General features: G+C 38.6%; 1 protein-coding gene across 6 annotated transcripts in view; it reads left to right on the forward strand.

The window, feature by feature from the left end:
* Window positions 1–14,519, forward strand: part of GABRG2 (gamma-aminobutyric acid type A receptor subunit gamma2) — a 124,572-nt gene extending 110,053 nt beyond the window's left edge. For 4 of the 6 annotated variants that reach the window (XM_064279034.1, XM_003404640.3, XM_064279038.1 and 1 more), the window contains 3 exons: window positions 10,385–10,590; window positions 12,815–12,838; window positions 14,244–14,519. In XM_064279034.1, coding sequence (XP_064135104.1) covers window positions 10,385–10,590; window positions 12,815–12,838; window positions 14,244–14,519 — 506 coding nt within the window. The remainder of the gene's footprint in view (window positions 1–10,384; window positions 10,591–12,814; window positions 12,839–14,243) is intronic. The other 2 variants (XM_003404641.4, XM_064279046.1) reach the window with 1 other exon arrangement.
* Window positions 14,520–14,981: the final 462 nt, after the last annotated feature.

Here is a 14,981-nt window from a genome sequence, read left to right on the forward strand (position 1 = left end):
CTCCGCTGACCTTTGAAGCATTCATTTTATCCCGGAAACTTCTTTGCTTTTGGTCCAGTCCAATTGAGCTGACCTTCCATGTATTGAGTGTTGTCTTTCCCTTCACCTAAAGCAGTTCTTATCTACTGATTAATCAATAAAAAAAACCCTCTCCCACCCTCCCTCCTTCCCCCCCTCGTAACCACAAAAGTATGTGTTCTTCTCAGGTTTACTGTTTCTCAAGATCTTATAATAGTGGTCTTATACAATATTTGTCCTTTTGCCTCTGACTAATTTCGCTCAGCATAATGCCTTCCAGGTTCCTCCATGTTATGAAATGTTTCAGAGATTCGTCACTGTTCTTTATTGATGCGTAGTATTCCATTGTGTGAATATACCACAATTTATTTAACCATTCATCCGTTGATGGACACCTTGGTTGCTTCCAACTTTTTGCTATTGTAAACAGAGCTGCAATAAACATGGGTGTGCATATATCTGTTTGTATGAAGGCTCTTGTATCTCTAGGGTATATTCCTAGGAGTGGGATTTCTGGGTTGTATGGGAGTTCTATTTCTAACTGTTTAAGATAACGCCAGATAGATTTCCAAAGTGGTTGTACCATTTTACATTCCCACCAGCAGTGTATGAGAGTTCCAATCTCTCCGCAGCCTCTCCAACATTTATTATTTTGTGTTTTTTGGATTAATGCCAGCCTTGCTGGTGTGAGATGGAATCTCATCGTAGTTTTAATTTGCATTTCTCTAATGGCTAATGATCGAGAGCATTTTCTCATGTATCTGTTGGCTGCCTGAATATCTTCTTTAGAGAAATGTGTGTTCATATCCTTTGCCCACTTCTTGATTGGGTTGTTTGTCTTTTTGTGGTTGAGTTTTGACAGAATCATGTAGATTTTAGAGATCAGGTGCTGGTCGGAGATGTCATAGCTGAAAATTCTTTCCCAATCTGTAGGTGGTCTTTTTACTCTTTTGGTGAAGTCTTTAGATGAGCATAGGTGTTTGATTTTTAGGAGCTCCCAGTTATCCGGTTTCTCTTCATCATTTTTGGTAATGTTTTGTATTCTGTTTATACCTTGTATTAGGGCTCCTAGGGTTGTCCCAATTTTTTCTTCCATGATCTTTATCGTTTTAGTCTTTATGTTTAGGTCTTTGATCCACTTGGAGTTAGTTTTTGTGCATGGTGTGAGGTATGGGTCCTGTTTCATTTTTTTGCAAATGGATATCCAGTTATGCCAGCACCATTTGTTAAAAAGGCTGTCTTTTCCCCAGTTAATTGACACTGGTCCTTTGTCAAATATCAGCTGCTCATACGTGGATGGATCTATGTCTGGGTTCTCAATTCTGTTCCATTGGTCTATGTGTCTGTTGTTGTACCAATACCAGGCTGTTTTGACTACTGTGGCTGTATAATAGGTTCTGAAGTCAGGTAAGGTGAGGCCTCCCACTTTCTTCTTCTTTTTCAGTAGTGCTTTGCTTATCCGGGGCTTCTTTCCCTTCCATATGAAATTGGTGATTTGTTTCTCTATCCCCTTAAAATATGACATTGGAATTTGGATCGGAAGTGCGTTAAATGTATAGATGGCTTTTGGTAGAATAGACATTTTTACTATGTTAAGTCTTCCTATCCATGAGCAAGGTATGTTTTTCCACTTAAGTATGTCCTTTTGAATTTCTTGTAGTAGAGCTTTGTAGTTTTCTTTGTATAGGTCTTTTACATCCTTGGTAAGATTTATTCCCAAGTATCTTATCTTCTTGGGGGCTACTATGAATGGTATTGATTTGGTTATTTCCTCTTCGGTGTTCTTTTTGTTGATGTAGAGGAATCCAAGTGATTTTTGTATGTTTATTTTATAACCTGAGACTCTGCCAAACTCTTCTATTAGTTTCAGTAGTTTTCTGGAGGATTCCTTAGGGTTTTCTGTGTATATAATCATGTCATCTGCAAATAGTGATAACTTTACTTCTTCCTTGCCAATCCGGATACCTTTTATTTCTTTGTCTAGCCTGATTGCCCTGGCTAAGACTTCCAACACGATGTTGAATAAGAGTGGTGATAAAGGGCATCCTTGTCTGGTTCCCGTTCTCAAGGGAAATGCTTTCAGGTTCTCTCCATTTAGAGTGATATTGGCTGTTGGCTTTGCATAGATGCCCTTTATTATGTTGAGGAATTTTCCTTCAATTCCTATTTTGGTAAGAGTTTTTATCATAAATGGGTGTTGGACTTTGTCAAATGCCTTTTCTGCATCAATTGATAAGATCATGTGGTTTTTGTCTTTTGTTTTATTTATGTGATGGATTACATTAATGGTTTTTCTGATATTAAACCAGCCTTGCATACCTGGTATAAATCCCACTTGATCAGGGTGAATTATTTTTTTGATGTGTCGTTGGATTCTATTGGCTAGAATTTTGTTGAGGATTTTTGCATCAATGTTCATGAGGGATATAGGTCTATAATTTTCTTTTTTTGTAATGTCTTTACCTGGTTTTGGTATCAGGGAGATGGTGGCTTCATAGAATGAGTTGGGTAGTATTCCGTCATTTTCTATGCTTTGGAATACCTTTAGTAGTAGTGGTGTTAACTCTTCTCTGAAAATTTGGTAGAACTCTGCAGTGAAGCCGTCCGGGCCAGGACTTTTTTTTGTTGGGAGTTTTTTGATTACCGTTTCAATCTCTTTTTTTGTTATGGGTCTATTTAGTTGTTCTACTTCTGAATGTGTTAGTTTAGGTAGGTAGTGTTTTTCCAGGAATTCATCCATTTCTTCTAGGTTTTCAAATTTGTTAGAGTACAATTTTTCATAATAATCTGAAATGATTCTTTTAATTTCATTTGGTTCTGTTGTGATGTGGTCCTTCTCATTTCTTATTCGGGTTATTTGTTTCCTTTCCTGTATTTCTTTCGTCAGTCTAGCCAATGGTTTATCAATTTTGTTAATTTTTTCAAAGAACCAGCTTTTGGCTTTGTTAATTCTTTCGATTGTTTTTCTGTTCTCTAATTCATTTAGTTCAGCTCTAATTTTTATTATTTGTTTTCTTCTGGAGCCTGATGGATTCTTTTGTTGCTCACTTTCTATTTGTTCAAGTTGTAGGGACAGTTCTCTGATTTTGGCTCTTTCTTCTTTTTGTATGTGTGCATTTATTGATATAAATTGGCCTCTGAGCACTGCTTTTGCTGTGTCCCAGAGGTTTTGATAGGAAGTATTTTCATTCTCGTTGCTTTCTATGAATTTCCTTATTCCCTCCTTGATGTCTTCTATAACCCAGTCTTTTTTCAGGAGGGTATTGTTCATTTTCCAAGTATTTGGTTTCTTTTCCCTCGTTTTTCTGTTATTGATCTCTAGTTTTATTGCCTTGTGGTCTGAGAAGATGCTTTGTAATATTTCGATGTTTTGGACTCTGCAAAGGTTTGTTTTATGACCTAATATGTGGTCTATTCTAGAGAATGTCCCATGTGCGCTGGAAAAAAAAGTATATTTTGCAGCAGTTGGGTGGAGAGTTCTGTATAAGTCAATGAGGTCAAGTTGGTTGATTGTTGTAATTAGATCTTCCGTGTCTCTGTTTAGCTTCTTACTGGATGTCCTGTCCTTCTCCGAAAGTGGTGTGTTGAAGTCTCCTACTATAATTGTGGAGGTATCTATCTCGCTTTTCAGTTCTGTTAAAATTTGATTTATGTATCTTGCAGCCCTGTCATTGGGTGCGTAAATATTTAATATGGTTATGTCTTCCTGATCAATTGTCCCTTTTATCATTATATAGTGTCCTTCTTTATCCTTTGTGGTGGATTTAAGTCTAAAGTCTATTTTGTCAGAAATTAATATTGCTACTCCTCTTCTTTTTTGCTTATTGTTTGCTTGATATACTTTTTTCCATCCTTTGAGTTTTAGTTTGTTTGTGTCTCTAAGTCTAAGGTGTGTCTCTTGTAGGCAGCATATAGATGGATCGTGTTTCTTTATCCAGTCTGTGACTCTCTGTCTCTTTATTGGTGCATTTAGTCCATTTACATTCAGAGTAATTATAGATAAATAAGTTTTTAGTGCTGTCATTTTGATGCCTTTTTATGTGTGTTGTTGACAATTTCATTTTTCCACACACTTTTTTGTGCTGAGGCGTTTTTCTTAGTAAATTGTGAGATCCTCATTTTCATAGTGTTTGACTTTATGTTAGTTGAGTCGTTACGTTTTTCTTGGTTTTTGTCTTGAGTTATAGAGTTGTTATGCCTTTTTGTGGTTACCTCATTATATACCCCTATTTTTCTAAGTAAAAACCTAACTTGTATTGTTCTATATCGCCTTGTATCACTCTCCATATGGCAGTTCAATGCCTCCTGTATTTAGTCCCTCTTTTTGATTATTGTGATCTTTTACCTATTGACTTCCATAATTCCCTGTTATGTGTATTTTTTTTTTAATTAATCTTAATTTGTTTGTTTTTGTGATTTCCCTATTTGAGTTGATATCAGGACGTTCTGTTTTGTGACCTTGTGTTGTGCTGATATCTGATATTATTGGTTCTGTGACCAAACAATATCCTTTAGTATTTCTTGTAGCTTTGGTTTGGTTTTTGCAAATTCTCTAAACTTGTGTTTGTCTGTAAATATCTTAATTTCGCCTTCATATTTCAGAGAGAGTTTTGCTGGATATATGATCCTTGGTTGGCAGTTTTTCTCCTTCAGTGTTCTGTATATGTCGTCCCATTCCCTTCTTGCCTGCATGGTTTCTGCTGAGTAGTCAGAACATATTCTTATTGATTCTCCCTTGAAGGAAACCTTTCTTTTCTCCCTGGCTGCTTTTAAAATTTTCTGTTTATCTTTGGTTTTGGTGAGTTTGATGATAATATGTCTTGGTGTTTTTCTTTTTGTATCAATCTTAAATGGGGTTCGATGAGCATCTTGGATAGATATCCTTTCGTCTTTCATGATGTCAGGGAAGTTTTCTGTCAGAAGTTCTTCAATTATTTTCTCTGTGTTTTCTGTCCCCCCTCCCTGTTCTGGGACTCCAATCACCCGCAGGTTATCCTTCTTGATAGAGTCCCACATAATTCTTAGGGTTTCTTCATTTTTTTTAATTCTTTTATCTGATTTTTTTTCAGCTATGTTGGTGTTGATTCCCTGGTCCTCCAGATGTCCCAGTCTGCATTCTAATTGCTCGAGTCTGCTCCTCTGACTTCCTAGTGTGTTGTCTAATTCTGTTATTTTATTGTTAATCTTTTGGATTTCTACATGTTGTCTCTCTATGGATTCTTGCAACTTATTAATTTTTCCACTATGTTCTTGAATAATCTTTTTGAGTTCTTCAACAGTTTTATCAGTGTGTTCCTTGGCTTTTTCTGCAGATATCCTAATTTCATTTGTGATATCATTAAGCCTTCTGTAAATTAGTTTTTTATATTCTGTATCTGATAATTCCAAAATTGTATCTTCATTTGGGAAAGATTTTGATTCTTTTGTTTGGGGGGTTGGAGAAGCTGTCACGGTCTGCTTCTTTAAGTGGTTTGATATGGATTGTTGTCTCCGAGCCATCACTGGGAAACTAGTTTTTCCAGAAAATCCGCTAAAAAAAAACTGCAGTCAGATCCCTATCAGAGTTCTCCCTCTGGCTCAGGCTATTCAGATGTTAATGAAGCCGCCTGGGGAGGGTGGGGGAGGGAACAGAGAGATAGGAGAGTAGCACCTCAGAATATAGCCAGAGTTGCTTGTCTTGCTTGGAATGACTGTTATATCTGAGATTCCCGCGGGCGCGTCGCCTATGTGTGCTGGCTGTGTGGAGATTGCCCCCAGGGGGTCTGGCCCGCTGGAGTCACGGTCAGATCCTCCGCTTCCAGCCCCACGCCCAGCGTCAAGGCTCCCCTACTGGGACGGTGCACTCTCAACTCCAAAATCAGTCGCTGCCTCCCGGGGACTTCTCGTCCCTCCAGCCGGGTGGCCTTGCCGCCCCCGTGAACCAGGTGGGCCCCCTCCCGGGGTTAGTTCAGATGGGTGGAGTAGCTCCCCGTGCTTGTGCCGCGACCAAGTGTCCCGGCTGGAACGCTGTTCTCCCCACTCCAATACCAGTCGCTGCCTCCCGGGGACTTCTCCTACCGGCTGCGTCCCACGCCGCCCGCGCGACCCGGCTGGTCCCCTTCCCGGGGTTAGTTCAGGGGGTGGAGCAACTCTCCGTGTTTATGGCGTACCTGCGAGCAGTCCAAATCCCTGCGGGACGGTTCCCCGGCTCGGATGCTGCTCTTTCTGCTCCAAGATCAGTCACTGCCTCCCGGGGACTTCTCCTACCGGCTGCGTCCCACGCCGCCCGTGGAACCGGCTGGTCCCTCTCCCGGGGTTAGTTCAGGGGGGTGGAGCAGGTCTCTGTGCTTGTGCCGTACCTGACTGGTACGCTGGCTCCAGGCTCTGGAAACTATCGCTGCTTCCCCGTATTAGTTCGTTCTCCGTCTCTAAATCCGTGTTTGTTGTTCAGGGTTCGTAGATTGTTATGTATGTGATCGATTCACTTGTTTTTCCGTGTCTTTGTTGTAAGAGGGATCCGAGGTAATGTCTGCCTAGTCTGCCATCTTGGCTCCGCCCCCCCGGATTTTTGTTTTCTTTATGTTGAGGTGCAATCCATACTGAAGGCTGTGGTCTTGGATCTTCATTAGTAAGTGCTTCAAGTCCTCTTCACTTTAAGCAAGCAACGTTGTGTCATCTGCATAACACAGGGTGTTAATGAGTCTTCCTCCAATCCTGATGCCCCATTCATCTTCATATAGTCCAGCCTCTTGGATTATTTGCTCAGCCTACAGATTGAGTAGGTATGGTGAAAAAAATACAACCCTGATGCACACCTTACCTGACTTTAAACCAACCAGTATCCCCTTGTTCTGTCCGAACAACTGCCTCTTGATCTATGTAAAGCTTCCTCATGAGCACAGTTAAGTGTTCTGGAATTCCCATTCTTCACAATGTTATCCATAATTTGTTACAATCCACACAGTCGAATGCCTTTGCATAGTCAATAAAACACAGGTAAACCTCCTTCTGGTATTCTCTGCTTTCAGCCAGGATCCATCTGACATCAGCAATGATATCCCTGGTTCCACGTCCTCTTCTGAAACCAGCCTGAATTTCTGGCAGTTCCCTGTCGATACACTGCTGCAGCTGTTTTTGAATGATCTTCAGCAAAATTTTGCTTATGTGTGATATAATGATATTGTTCTATAATTTCCACATTTAGTTGGATCACCTTTCTTGGGAATAGGCATAAAAGTGGATCTTTTCCAGTCAGTTGGCCAGGAAGCTGTCTTCCATATTTCTTGGCATAGATGAGTGAGCACCTCCAGTGCTGCATTTCTTTGTTGAAACATCTCAATTGATATTCCCTGAATTCCTGGAGCCTATTCTTAGAGAGGGAATATAACAATTTGGTTCAAAGCATAGCATCTGAAGTCAGATTTCCTAGGTTTATATCACATCTCTACCATCTACAAATTTTAGCAAGTGTCTTAATCTTTCTTTGTTCAGTTATTTCACCTGAATAAAAGAAATAATAGTGCTTACCTCATAAGACCATCCTGAGGATAATATATAAAGTGCTTGGCACAAAGCCTGGCCAAAGGGAGAAATCAATAAATGTGAGCTACTGTTATTTGCATTAAAAAAGGTATCCCACCAGTTGTCAATATGGATTCCACTTCTCAAATGTAGGTTGAGGCTTTTTTTATCCTTCATATATACCCTATTCATTGAGTCATTCAACAAACATTTATTGAGTGGCAGCTGTTTGTTCAACTGTAGGGATACAATGGTCAAGACAGATGACTTATCTGCCTCTCACAGAGTATAGAGAGCAGGAAAGGAGGCAGCTTATTATATAACCAGTAATAATAGTGTAGTAACTTGAAGCTCAATAAAAATTTAAAAAATAAATAATAGTGTAGTAAAAGGTTAGACAGCCTTTATAGCTACAGTTCTCTTGATGATCTCTCTTTCCTTAAAGTTATTTCAGCCAGCCTTTATCTTCCTTTTTATGTGGAATTTAGTAACACAAAATAGCACAACATGCACTTAGGAAACTTGGTATTAAGATTAAATGAACTAAGAGAGCCACATGGGTCCCTGAAACATAAGTAAGCCCCTCAAAAACGGCTCCGAAGAATCAACGCTTAAGAGATCCAGAGGAGATATGCTCTTTTTTAATATTTACATACTATACCAGTTACTCATGTCTTGTTGTTGTTGTGAGCCTTGTAGTCGATTACCACTCATAATGACCCTGTGTGACTTACAGGGAGATAGCTACCGCTGCTCTGCCTTGTAGCCTTCTTCTACCATTGTTATCCAAGTCTCTTATGCCTGATTCCTTTACCTTCTGAGTGCTCCCAGAACCTCCATTTGGGGTAGAGGAAGTTGATTGCCCTCTGGAAGTCTCTTGGTCGGTAGTTATCTTCGGAATTTCACATAATTAGAAGATGGAAACTTCTTTTTTCCCACCCCATCAGAAATGTAAGTTACCAAGCTGGAGATGGAAAGAGCTTGTGGTTTCTGGAGTACAAAATGATGCTTTCCAGTTATGAAAGAAAATGCTGAATTAGAATCACAGAAGGATAAGATAAGGGTAGGTCTGCAAATATATCGTCCAACAGGTGGGACAACCGAGGACCAGACTATTAAGATGACTTAAGTCTGTACAGCAGAAGCTGGAATTCATTCTAATACTAAATCAAAGTAACACAGCTTTTATAGAAGTAAAGCCACTGATCGTTCTCTGGTTGATACGTATAGGTTGTCTCAGTTTTGTCCCTGGTCATTAAACAACCATTGTGGAGGGCCAGTTTTCTTGACTGCTGTTGTACAATGAGTAAAATAAGGGTTTTTTTTTAGAATCATATATTCAACTTCCATGCTCAAATCCTTCTACTACTTTACTGTTGAATGTAGAGCTGATCATTTAGACTCATTTTCCTGATCTATGAAAATACCTGCTGTGAAGATTCAAAGACACGATGCACCTAAAGTACTTGGCAAGAGCCCTGGTGGCACAGTGGCTAAGCACGTGGTTGCCAACCGAAAGGTTGGTAGTTGGAAGCCACCAGCCACTAAGCCAGAGAAAGATGCGGCAGTCTGCCTCTGTAAAGATTACAGTCTTGGAAACTTTATGGGGCACTTCTACTCTGCCCAATAGGGTTGCTGGGAATCGAAATCAACTCAAAAGCAATGTGTTTGTTTTTTGTTTTGTTTTTTGTTGAAGCACTTGGTTTTCAGGACATATAAGCTCTTATGTTACTTCTGAGATGCTAATTTCCATCCTACAATGGTCTAAAAAATTCATCCATCAGACCGTGTCACCCACACATACCACCTCCCCTGATTTCTCCTTGCACTTTGAATAAAATACAAATGCTTTGTCTTTGCTGCATTATGTAATTTCTGTTTCACCAACATCACCTTGATCCTCCTGCCCCTGTCCAGACGGCAGGTATGCTAACAATTCAGAGAACAGACAATGATTCTGGATTTGCTTCCTCAGCATCCTTCCTTAGTTTCTCTCCTGTGTTAGTGGTAAAACAGTTGGTTTCTTCTTATATTTTAAACTTTGCCTTAAACATAACCTCCTCAGAGAAGCCTTCCCTCAGCATTCTAGATTCTCATCATCCCCGCTATTCTCCCTGGCACATACCAACATTTGTAATTACACTTTTCTTTATATATTTGATTCATAGAGCACCTCTCTCACTAAAACATAAGGTACATGAGGGCAGGGACATTCCTATTTTAGTTGTAGTAAATATCCAGTGCCTTTTCCCATGACTGGTACATAGCAGACGGGAGTGACTGAATTCCACTTATGCCTTCTGTCTTGGTTTCCTAGTGTTGCTATAACAGAAATACCACAAGTAGGTGCTATAAAAGGTGCTATAGTGAACAGAAATTTATTTTCTCATAGTTTAGGAGGCTACAGGTCTGAATCCAGGGCACCAGCTCTAAAATAAGACTTTCTTTCTCTGTCAATTCTAGGGGAAAATCCTTGTTTCTTTTCAGCTTCTAGCCTTCAGTTCCTTGGCGATCTTCCTGTGGTGTGATATCTATTTTCCTCTATCTGTGCTTGCTTGCTTCTGTGTCTATCTAACCTGCTCTTGTTGTATTTCAAAAATGATTGGCTTAAAACACACCCTACACTGATACGTCCTTATTAACATAACAAATGAAAGTCTAATCCAAAATGGGATTACATCGATAGATAGAGGGGTTATGATTTACAGCACGTATTTTTGGGACACAATTCATTCCATAACACCTCCTTTGCTAGTCCTGAGGCTACTTATCGAAAGTCATAAACCAAGTTCTGTTTCAGGAGTGATGAATGACCTGACTTGCTGATGTACTCACACGTTCGTCTGCTCTATCTCCCTCTGTTCAGGTATCACCACTGTCTTGACGATGACCACCCTCAGCACCATTGCCAGGAAATCACTCCCCAAGGTCTCCTATGTCACAGCGATGGATCTCTTTGTATCTGTTTGCTTCATCTTTGTCTTCTCTGCTTTGGTGGAGTATGGCACCCTGCATTATTTTGTTAGCAACCGGAAACCAAGCAAGGACAAAGACAAAAAGAAGAAAAACCCTGTATGTAGTATTTCCCTTTGAGGTCACAGATAATCTTATGTAGAAAGAATACCTGGTTTTGTTTAGCTTTGATTTTTGTTAGCCTATCTGCAGGGGAAGCCTTAGTACTTAGGGCATCAAGATGAAAACGGAATGTGTGAGTTTGGCCATAAGTTCCATTATGGAGAGAACTGACTCTCTAAGGCAGTCTCCCCCCAGTGGGTGTGATCTGTGAGTTACAGTAGTTGTGCAAATAAATTACCTGCTCTCCTCTTTGCATGCGGACTGTTACCACTGCTGGGAAATGTATCCATTTCCTAGATGTTATTTATTTATTTTTTTTTATTAGACTAGGTTTCATTGATTTTCATCTTCCTGGTACCCTTAGTATAATACTTTTAAATTACTGATGTTTTAAATTAAACTTTTCATCCAAGACATTTCAATGGGAAGCCAAAGGTTCTTCAACTTTTAAGTGTGACTGCACTTTTGCAAATAATTTAATGTGTGTGTATAGGTGTTTGTGTGTGTGTGTGTGTGTGCATGCATGCACTTGAGTGTGTGTGTTTCCACCAAAGAACTTCTATTGATTTCATACTCAAAATGTATCTGATTTGTTTTTAAGACACATGGCTCACCTATTTTTTGGGCAAGTTACTTAACATCCCTGTGCCTTAGTTTTCTCATGTATCAAATGGGTATTTATAAAAATACATTACTTCTGGGACTTTTGTGAGAAATCAATGTGTTAATGGAGGTAAAAGCATTGTGGAGGATCTGGTACACGAAAGTTCTCACCATTAGTAGTTGATGATGATGGTTGATGTTCATGATTTCTACATTTCTCAATTGGGATTGATTTCAGTGTCTGCATGATTTGGAAACAGGTAAGACGACTTCAACTTGCCACCAAACTTTTAACAGAGACTAAATGTGTGTACAATAATTGTCTTATACTGTTGATGTTGAGGAGAACACATAGCTATCCATTTATCCATCAGAACAAAATGTCTGGATCACAGGAACCCCCATGAAACTTAAGGTTCATTTCCCTCCAAGTTGGGGTCAGAGGGAATTTCCCTATGCTCTTGGATTGATGGCTTTTCCTGGTCTTCTGCTCTAAGAGCCATGAGAGTGGCTCCCCATCTGAACTGTGAACACTGGGGACTGAATTATACTGAGAGAGTCTAGCTGATTCTAGGTTTCATCTGCAGGATCCCCAGTGAAATTATACAAGTGGCATTTTTTTTTTTAGATGTAATACTTTGTAACAAGTAAAGAAAGAAGCACCAATAATAATGATTCATTTTTTAAAATGCTTCCTTTTAATTTTTCAAATATTTATTATGCTTTACGCAGTCCTTCCCTTCCTTGTCTGTTTTGCCTCTCTCTGTCTCTCCATTTTCTCTATCGTTTTCTTTACTTTCCTTGTCGTGTTATTTCTTGTTTGTTCCCCCTCTTCCCTTTTCCATTTCATTCTCCCTGGAGAAAATGGTTCTATTCACATGAGGCATTTTTCTACCTGCTCACAGAAACAAGGATGTGAGGATGAGCTTTCAAATAAGCTTTGAAGAATTCTTTGGAAAGAACTCTCTGACTCCCTCCAAAAGCTATGTCATTGAAGAGTGCATCTCGTTGTAGAGATGGAAACAGTTAGATAATGTATCTAGGGACACGGAGATGGCAGAAGAAAAAGAGAAGGCAGAGGTGAAAGGGGGCTAAGGGAGCTGAAAAAATAAAATTACCTGGGAATTACATGTATTTTCTCTTTTAAGCTAATAAGGTAATTTATCAAAACAAGTAAGAGCCTAAATTTTGAATGAGAAGCTAAAATTGAATTTTTTCAGCTAATATGCCCTTTGGCTCATTGTGTCAAAATTCAACTCTATTAAGTCCTCCTTGATGATAATTAGAAAATGCAATCATAGTATTTCTATAACCAGGCACTAATAAGCTTCCTCATATTTGGACAACACTAGCTTTTACAATCAGATAATTCTGGATTGATTTATTGAGAATTTCACAGGAAATCACAAGATTCTATTTTGCAACTTCTGGTATATATTTTTATCCTAAGCTCAGTACTGTCCTTTTGTGTTTATAATTTCAGTTCATCTCACTATGTTTTCAAAATGTATCTTTAATTTATCTTATTTTGTCTCTCTTTTTCTCTCTCTCTTTTTTTTCTTTCCTTCTTTTCGTTAAAAAAAAAATGCTATTCTCTTTTCTGTCTACAAACCCAAAGCTTCTTCGGATGTTTTCCTTCAAGGTATAATGTTTTGGAATGGAAATTCACTGCATGCCACTGCTGACTGTAACTATTAACGCTTACATGGTGTTTTATTTATTTATTTTTATAAGTAGTCATTTAAGCATTGTACTAGAGGTAACACATACAAGACAGAAGAAAGTTTACAGGTTTCTACACTTGATTCAGCTATACTACACTAATTTACAGAAGTTTTGGACATGAAGTTCAAACACTATAAAACCTATGCAATGTCACTAGTAAAGAGGTCTTCTTTCAATATCAAAGTCAAGACTGGCCTCCTCTTCTCAGATGAAGATGGGACCCAGTTTCGCTGGCTACACCTGTGTACATGACCTTTGAAAACTAAAATTTAACTCTTGCTCCTAACAAAATGGGATTGTTTTTTGGTAGGTAAATTTAAAAATAATCTCTGGGTCTGAACTCTACTTTTCAGTTCTATAAGAACAATGTTCTCTTTGAAAGAGTTTATGTGAAAACATTCATCCTTTCCTTCTAATGTGATCACTGGGCCTATTGGACAATGACATTTCTATTTTCAGTTAAATTCTGATGGCTTTTTCAGAGACATTAGGATTTCTGTTTATATTAACCTCAAAATTTCTCATCTTAAGCAACATTAAATAAATCAATTAATTTTATAGAAATTTCATAATTGGTCTGGCAGCAAAGATTACATTAGCATGTGTTTAATTGCTACTAGTTTCTTCTCAGATACTAAAAAGTGTTTGACAGCTAGATAGTAACATTTTTTATGAATTTTTATTTACATGTAGGTAAACATTGCCGACATTTTGAGATTTCTAGATGTTAAATGTTAGACAAAATACTCGATTCCCTTAAAACATAAATTAGGCTGTTGTGGTATAAACCCAGCAATCCACTACGTATTTACATAGCTAGTTTTCTTTTCCTTTTAACATTTTCTATTAACAGTGTATTTGCTCAGTGTGATGGAGTTTACTATTTGCTTATAAGCAAGCATGACACAAACGTTGATTTCTAAATTGATGCATTTTTATTTCTCTGTTCCACTCACATGCAGCACCATTAAATGCCTCCATGTATCTAACTTCATATCTAATAGCTACTAGAATAAAATGCCATGTAGTTGTTTGATTTAAATCTTTAAACTTTGAGTTCTTTTGGTGTTCAATCTTCTTGCTATAGCTATTAGCTTGGTGGTATTATTTTCAGCTGCGCTGCTTAAGCTCAAAAGTTGAAATTGGCAAATGTGCTCTCTTTCTAAGTTCAATTTCACCATTGTAGATCACGATGTCATAGCAATTTCCTAAGCACCCATTTTCAGATCCATTATTCACATTGGTGACATCGTGGACAAAAATTCTAGGATCTATCAAGTGTAACTAACTCTGGTCCCTCCCCTTGCCTACCCTTGTCTCAGGCCCCTACCATTGATATCCGCCCACGATCGGCAACCATTCAAATGAACAATGCCACACATCTTCAAGAGAGAGATGAAGAATACGGGTATGAGTGTCTGGATGGCAAGGACTGTGCCAGTTTTTTCTGCTGTTTTGAAGACTGCCGAACAGGGGCTTGGAGACACGGGAGGATACATATCCGTATTGCCAAAATGGACTCATATGCTCGGATCTTCTTCCCCACGGCCTTCTGCTTGTTCAATCTGGTTTACTGGGTCTCCTACCTTTACCTGTAAAGAGGAAGGGGGGATATTGATATGGGTCTTATTCACTGAATCTCATGGAGAGAACATGGCCCTTCTAAGTCCACTTAAAATAATCTTCTATATTAATTATAATGATCTGAATTTGTTTTTGTCCTAACTGGTAAACCGTATTAATGTCATATTGTCTGTGCCCAACTCTCCTTTGGTTAATATAATTTGAACTTTAATGTTTGCTGTGTTTGAAACCTGCAATGCAAAGTGAAATTAGAGCAAGAACATTGAAACCAAACAAGATAATATTTAGGTACAGAAATGGAAATAATGAAATCCATGAATATCTACAGTGGTGGTATCCTAACTTAATCCATGATACAATTAGATGAGAAAGTCACAGGAAATGTATCCTATGTTCACATGGGTCAAGTTACGGTAAATTTGATCCTAATAGAATATTTCCTTTATATAAGAAGAATCACAACTCCCTATAAATAT

The sequence above is a fragment of the Loxodonta africana genome, chromosome 2 (genome assembly GCF_030014295.1).
Source record: "Loxodonta africana isolate mLoxAfr1 chromosome 2, mLoxAfr1.hap2, whole genome shotgun sequence".
In the NCBI taxonomy this organism is placed as follows: domain Eukaryota; kingdom Metazoa; phylum Chordata; class Mammalia; order Proboscidea; family Elephantidae; genus Loxodonta; species Loxodonta africana.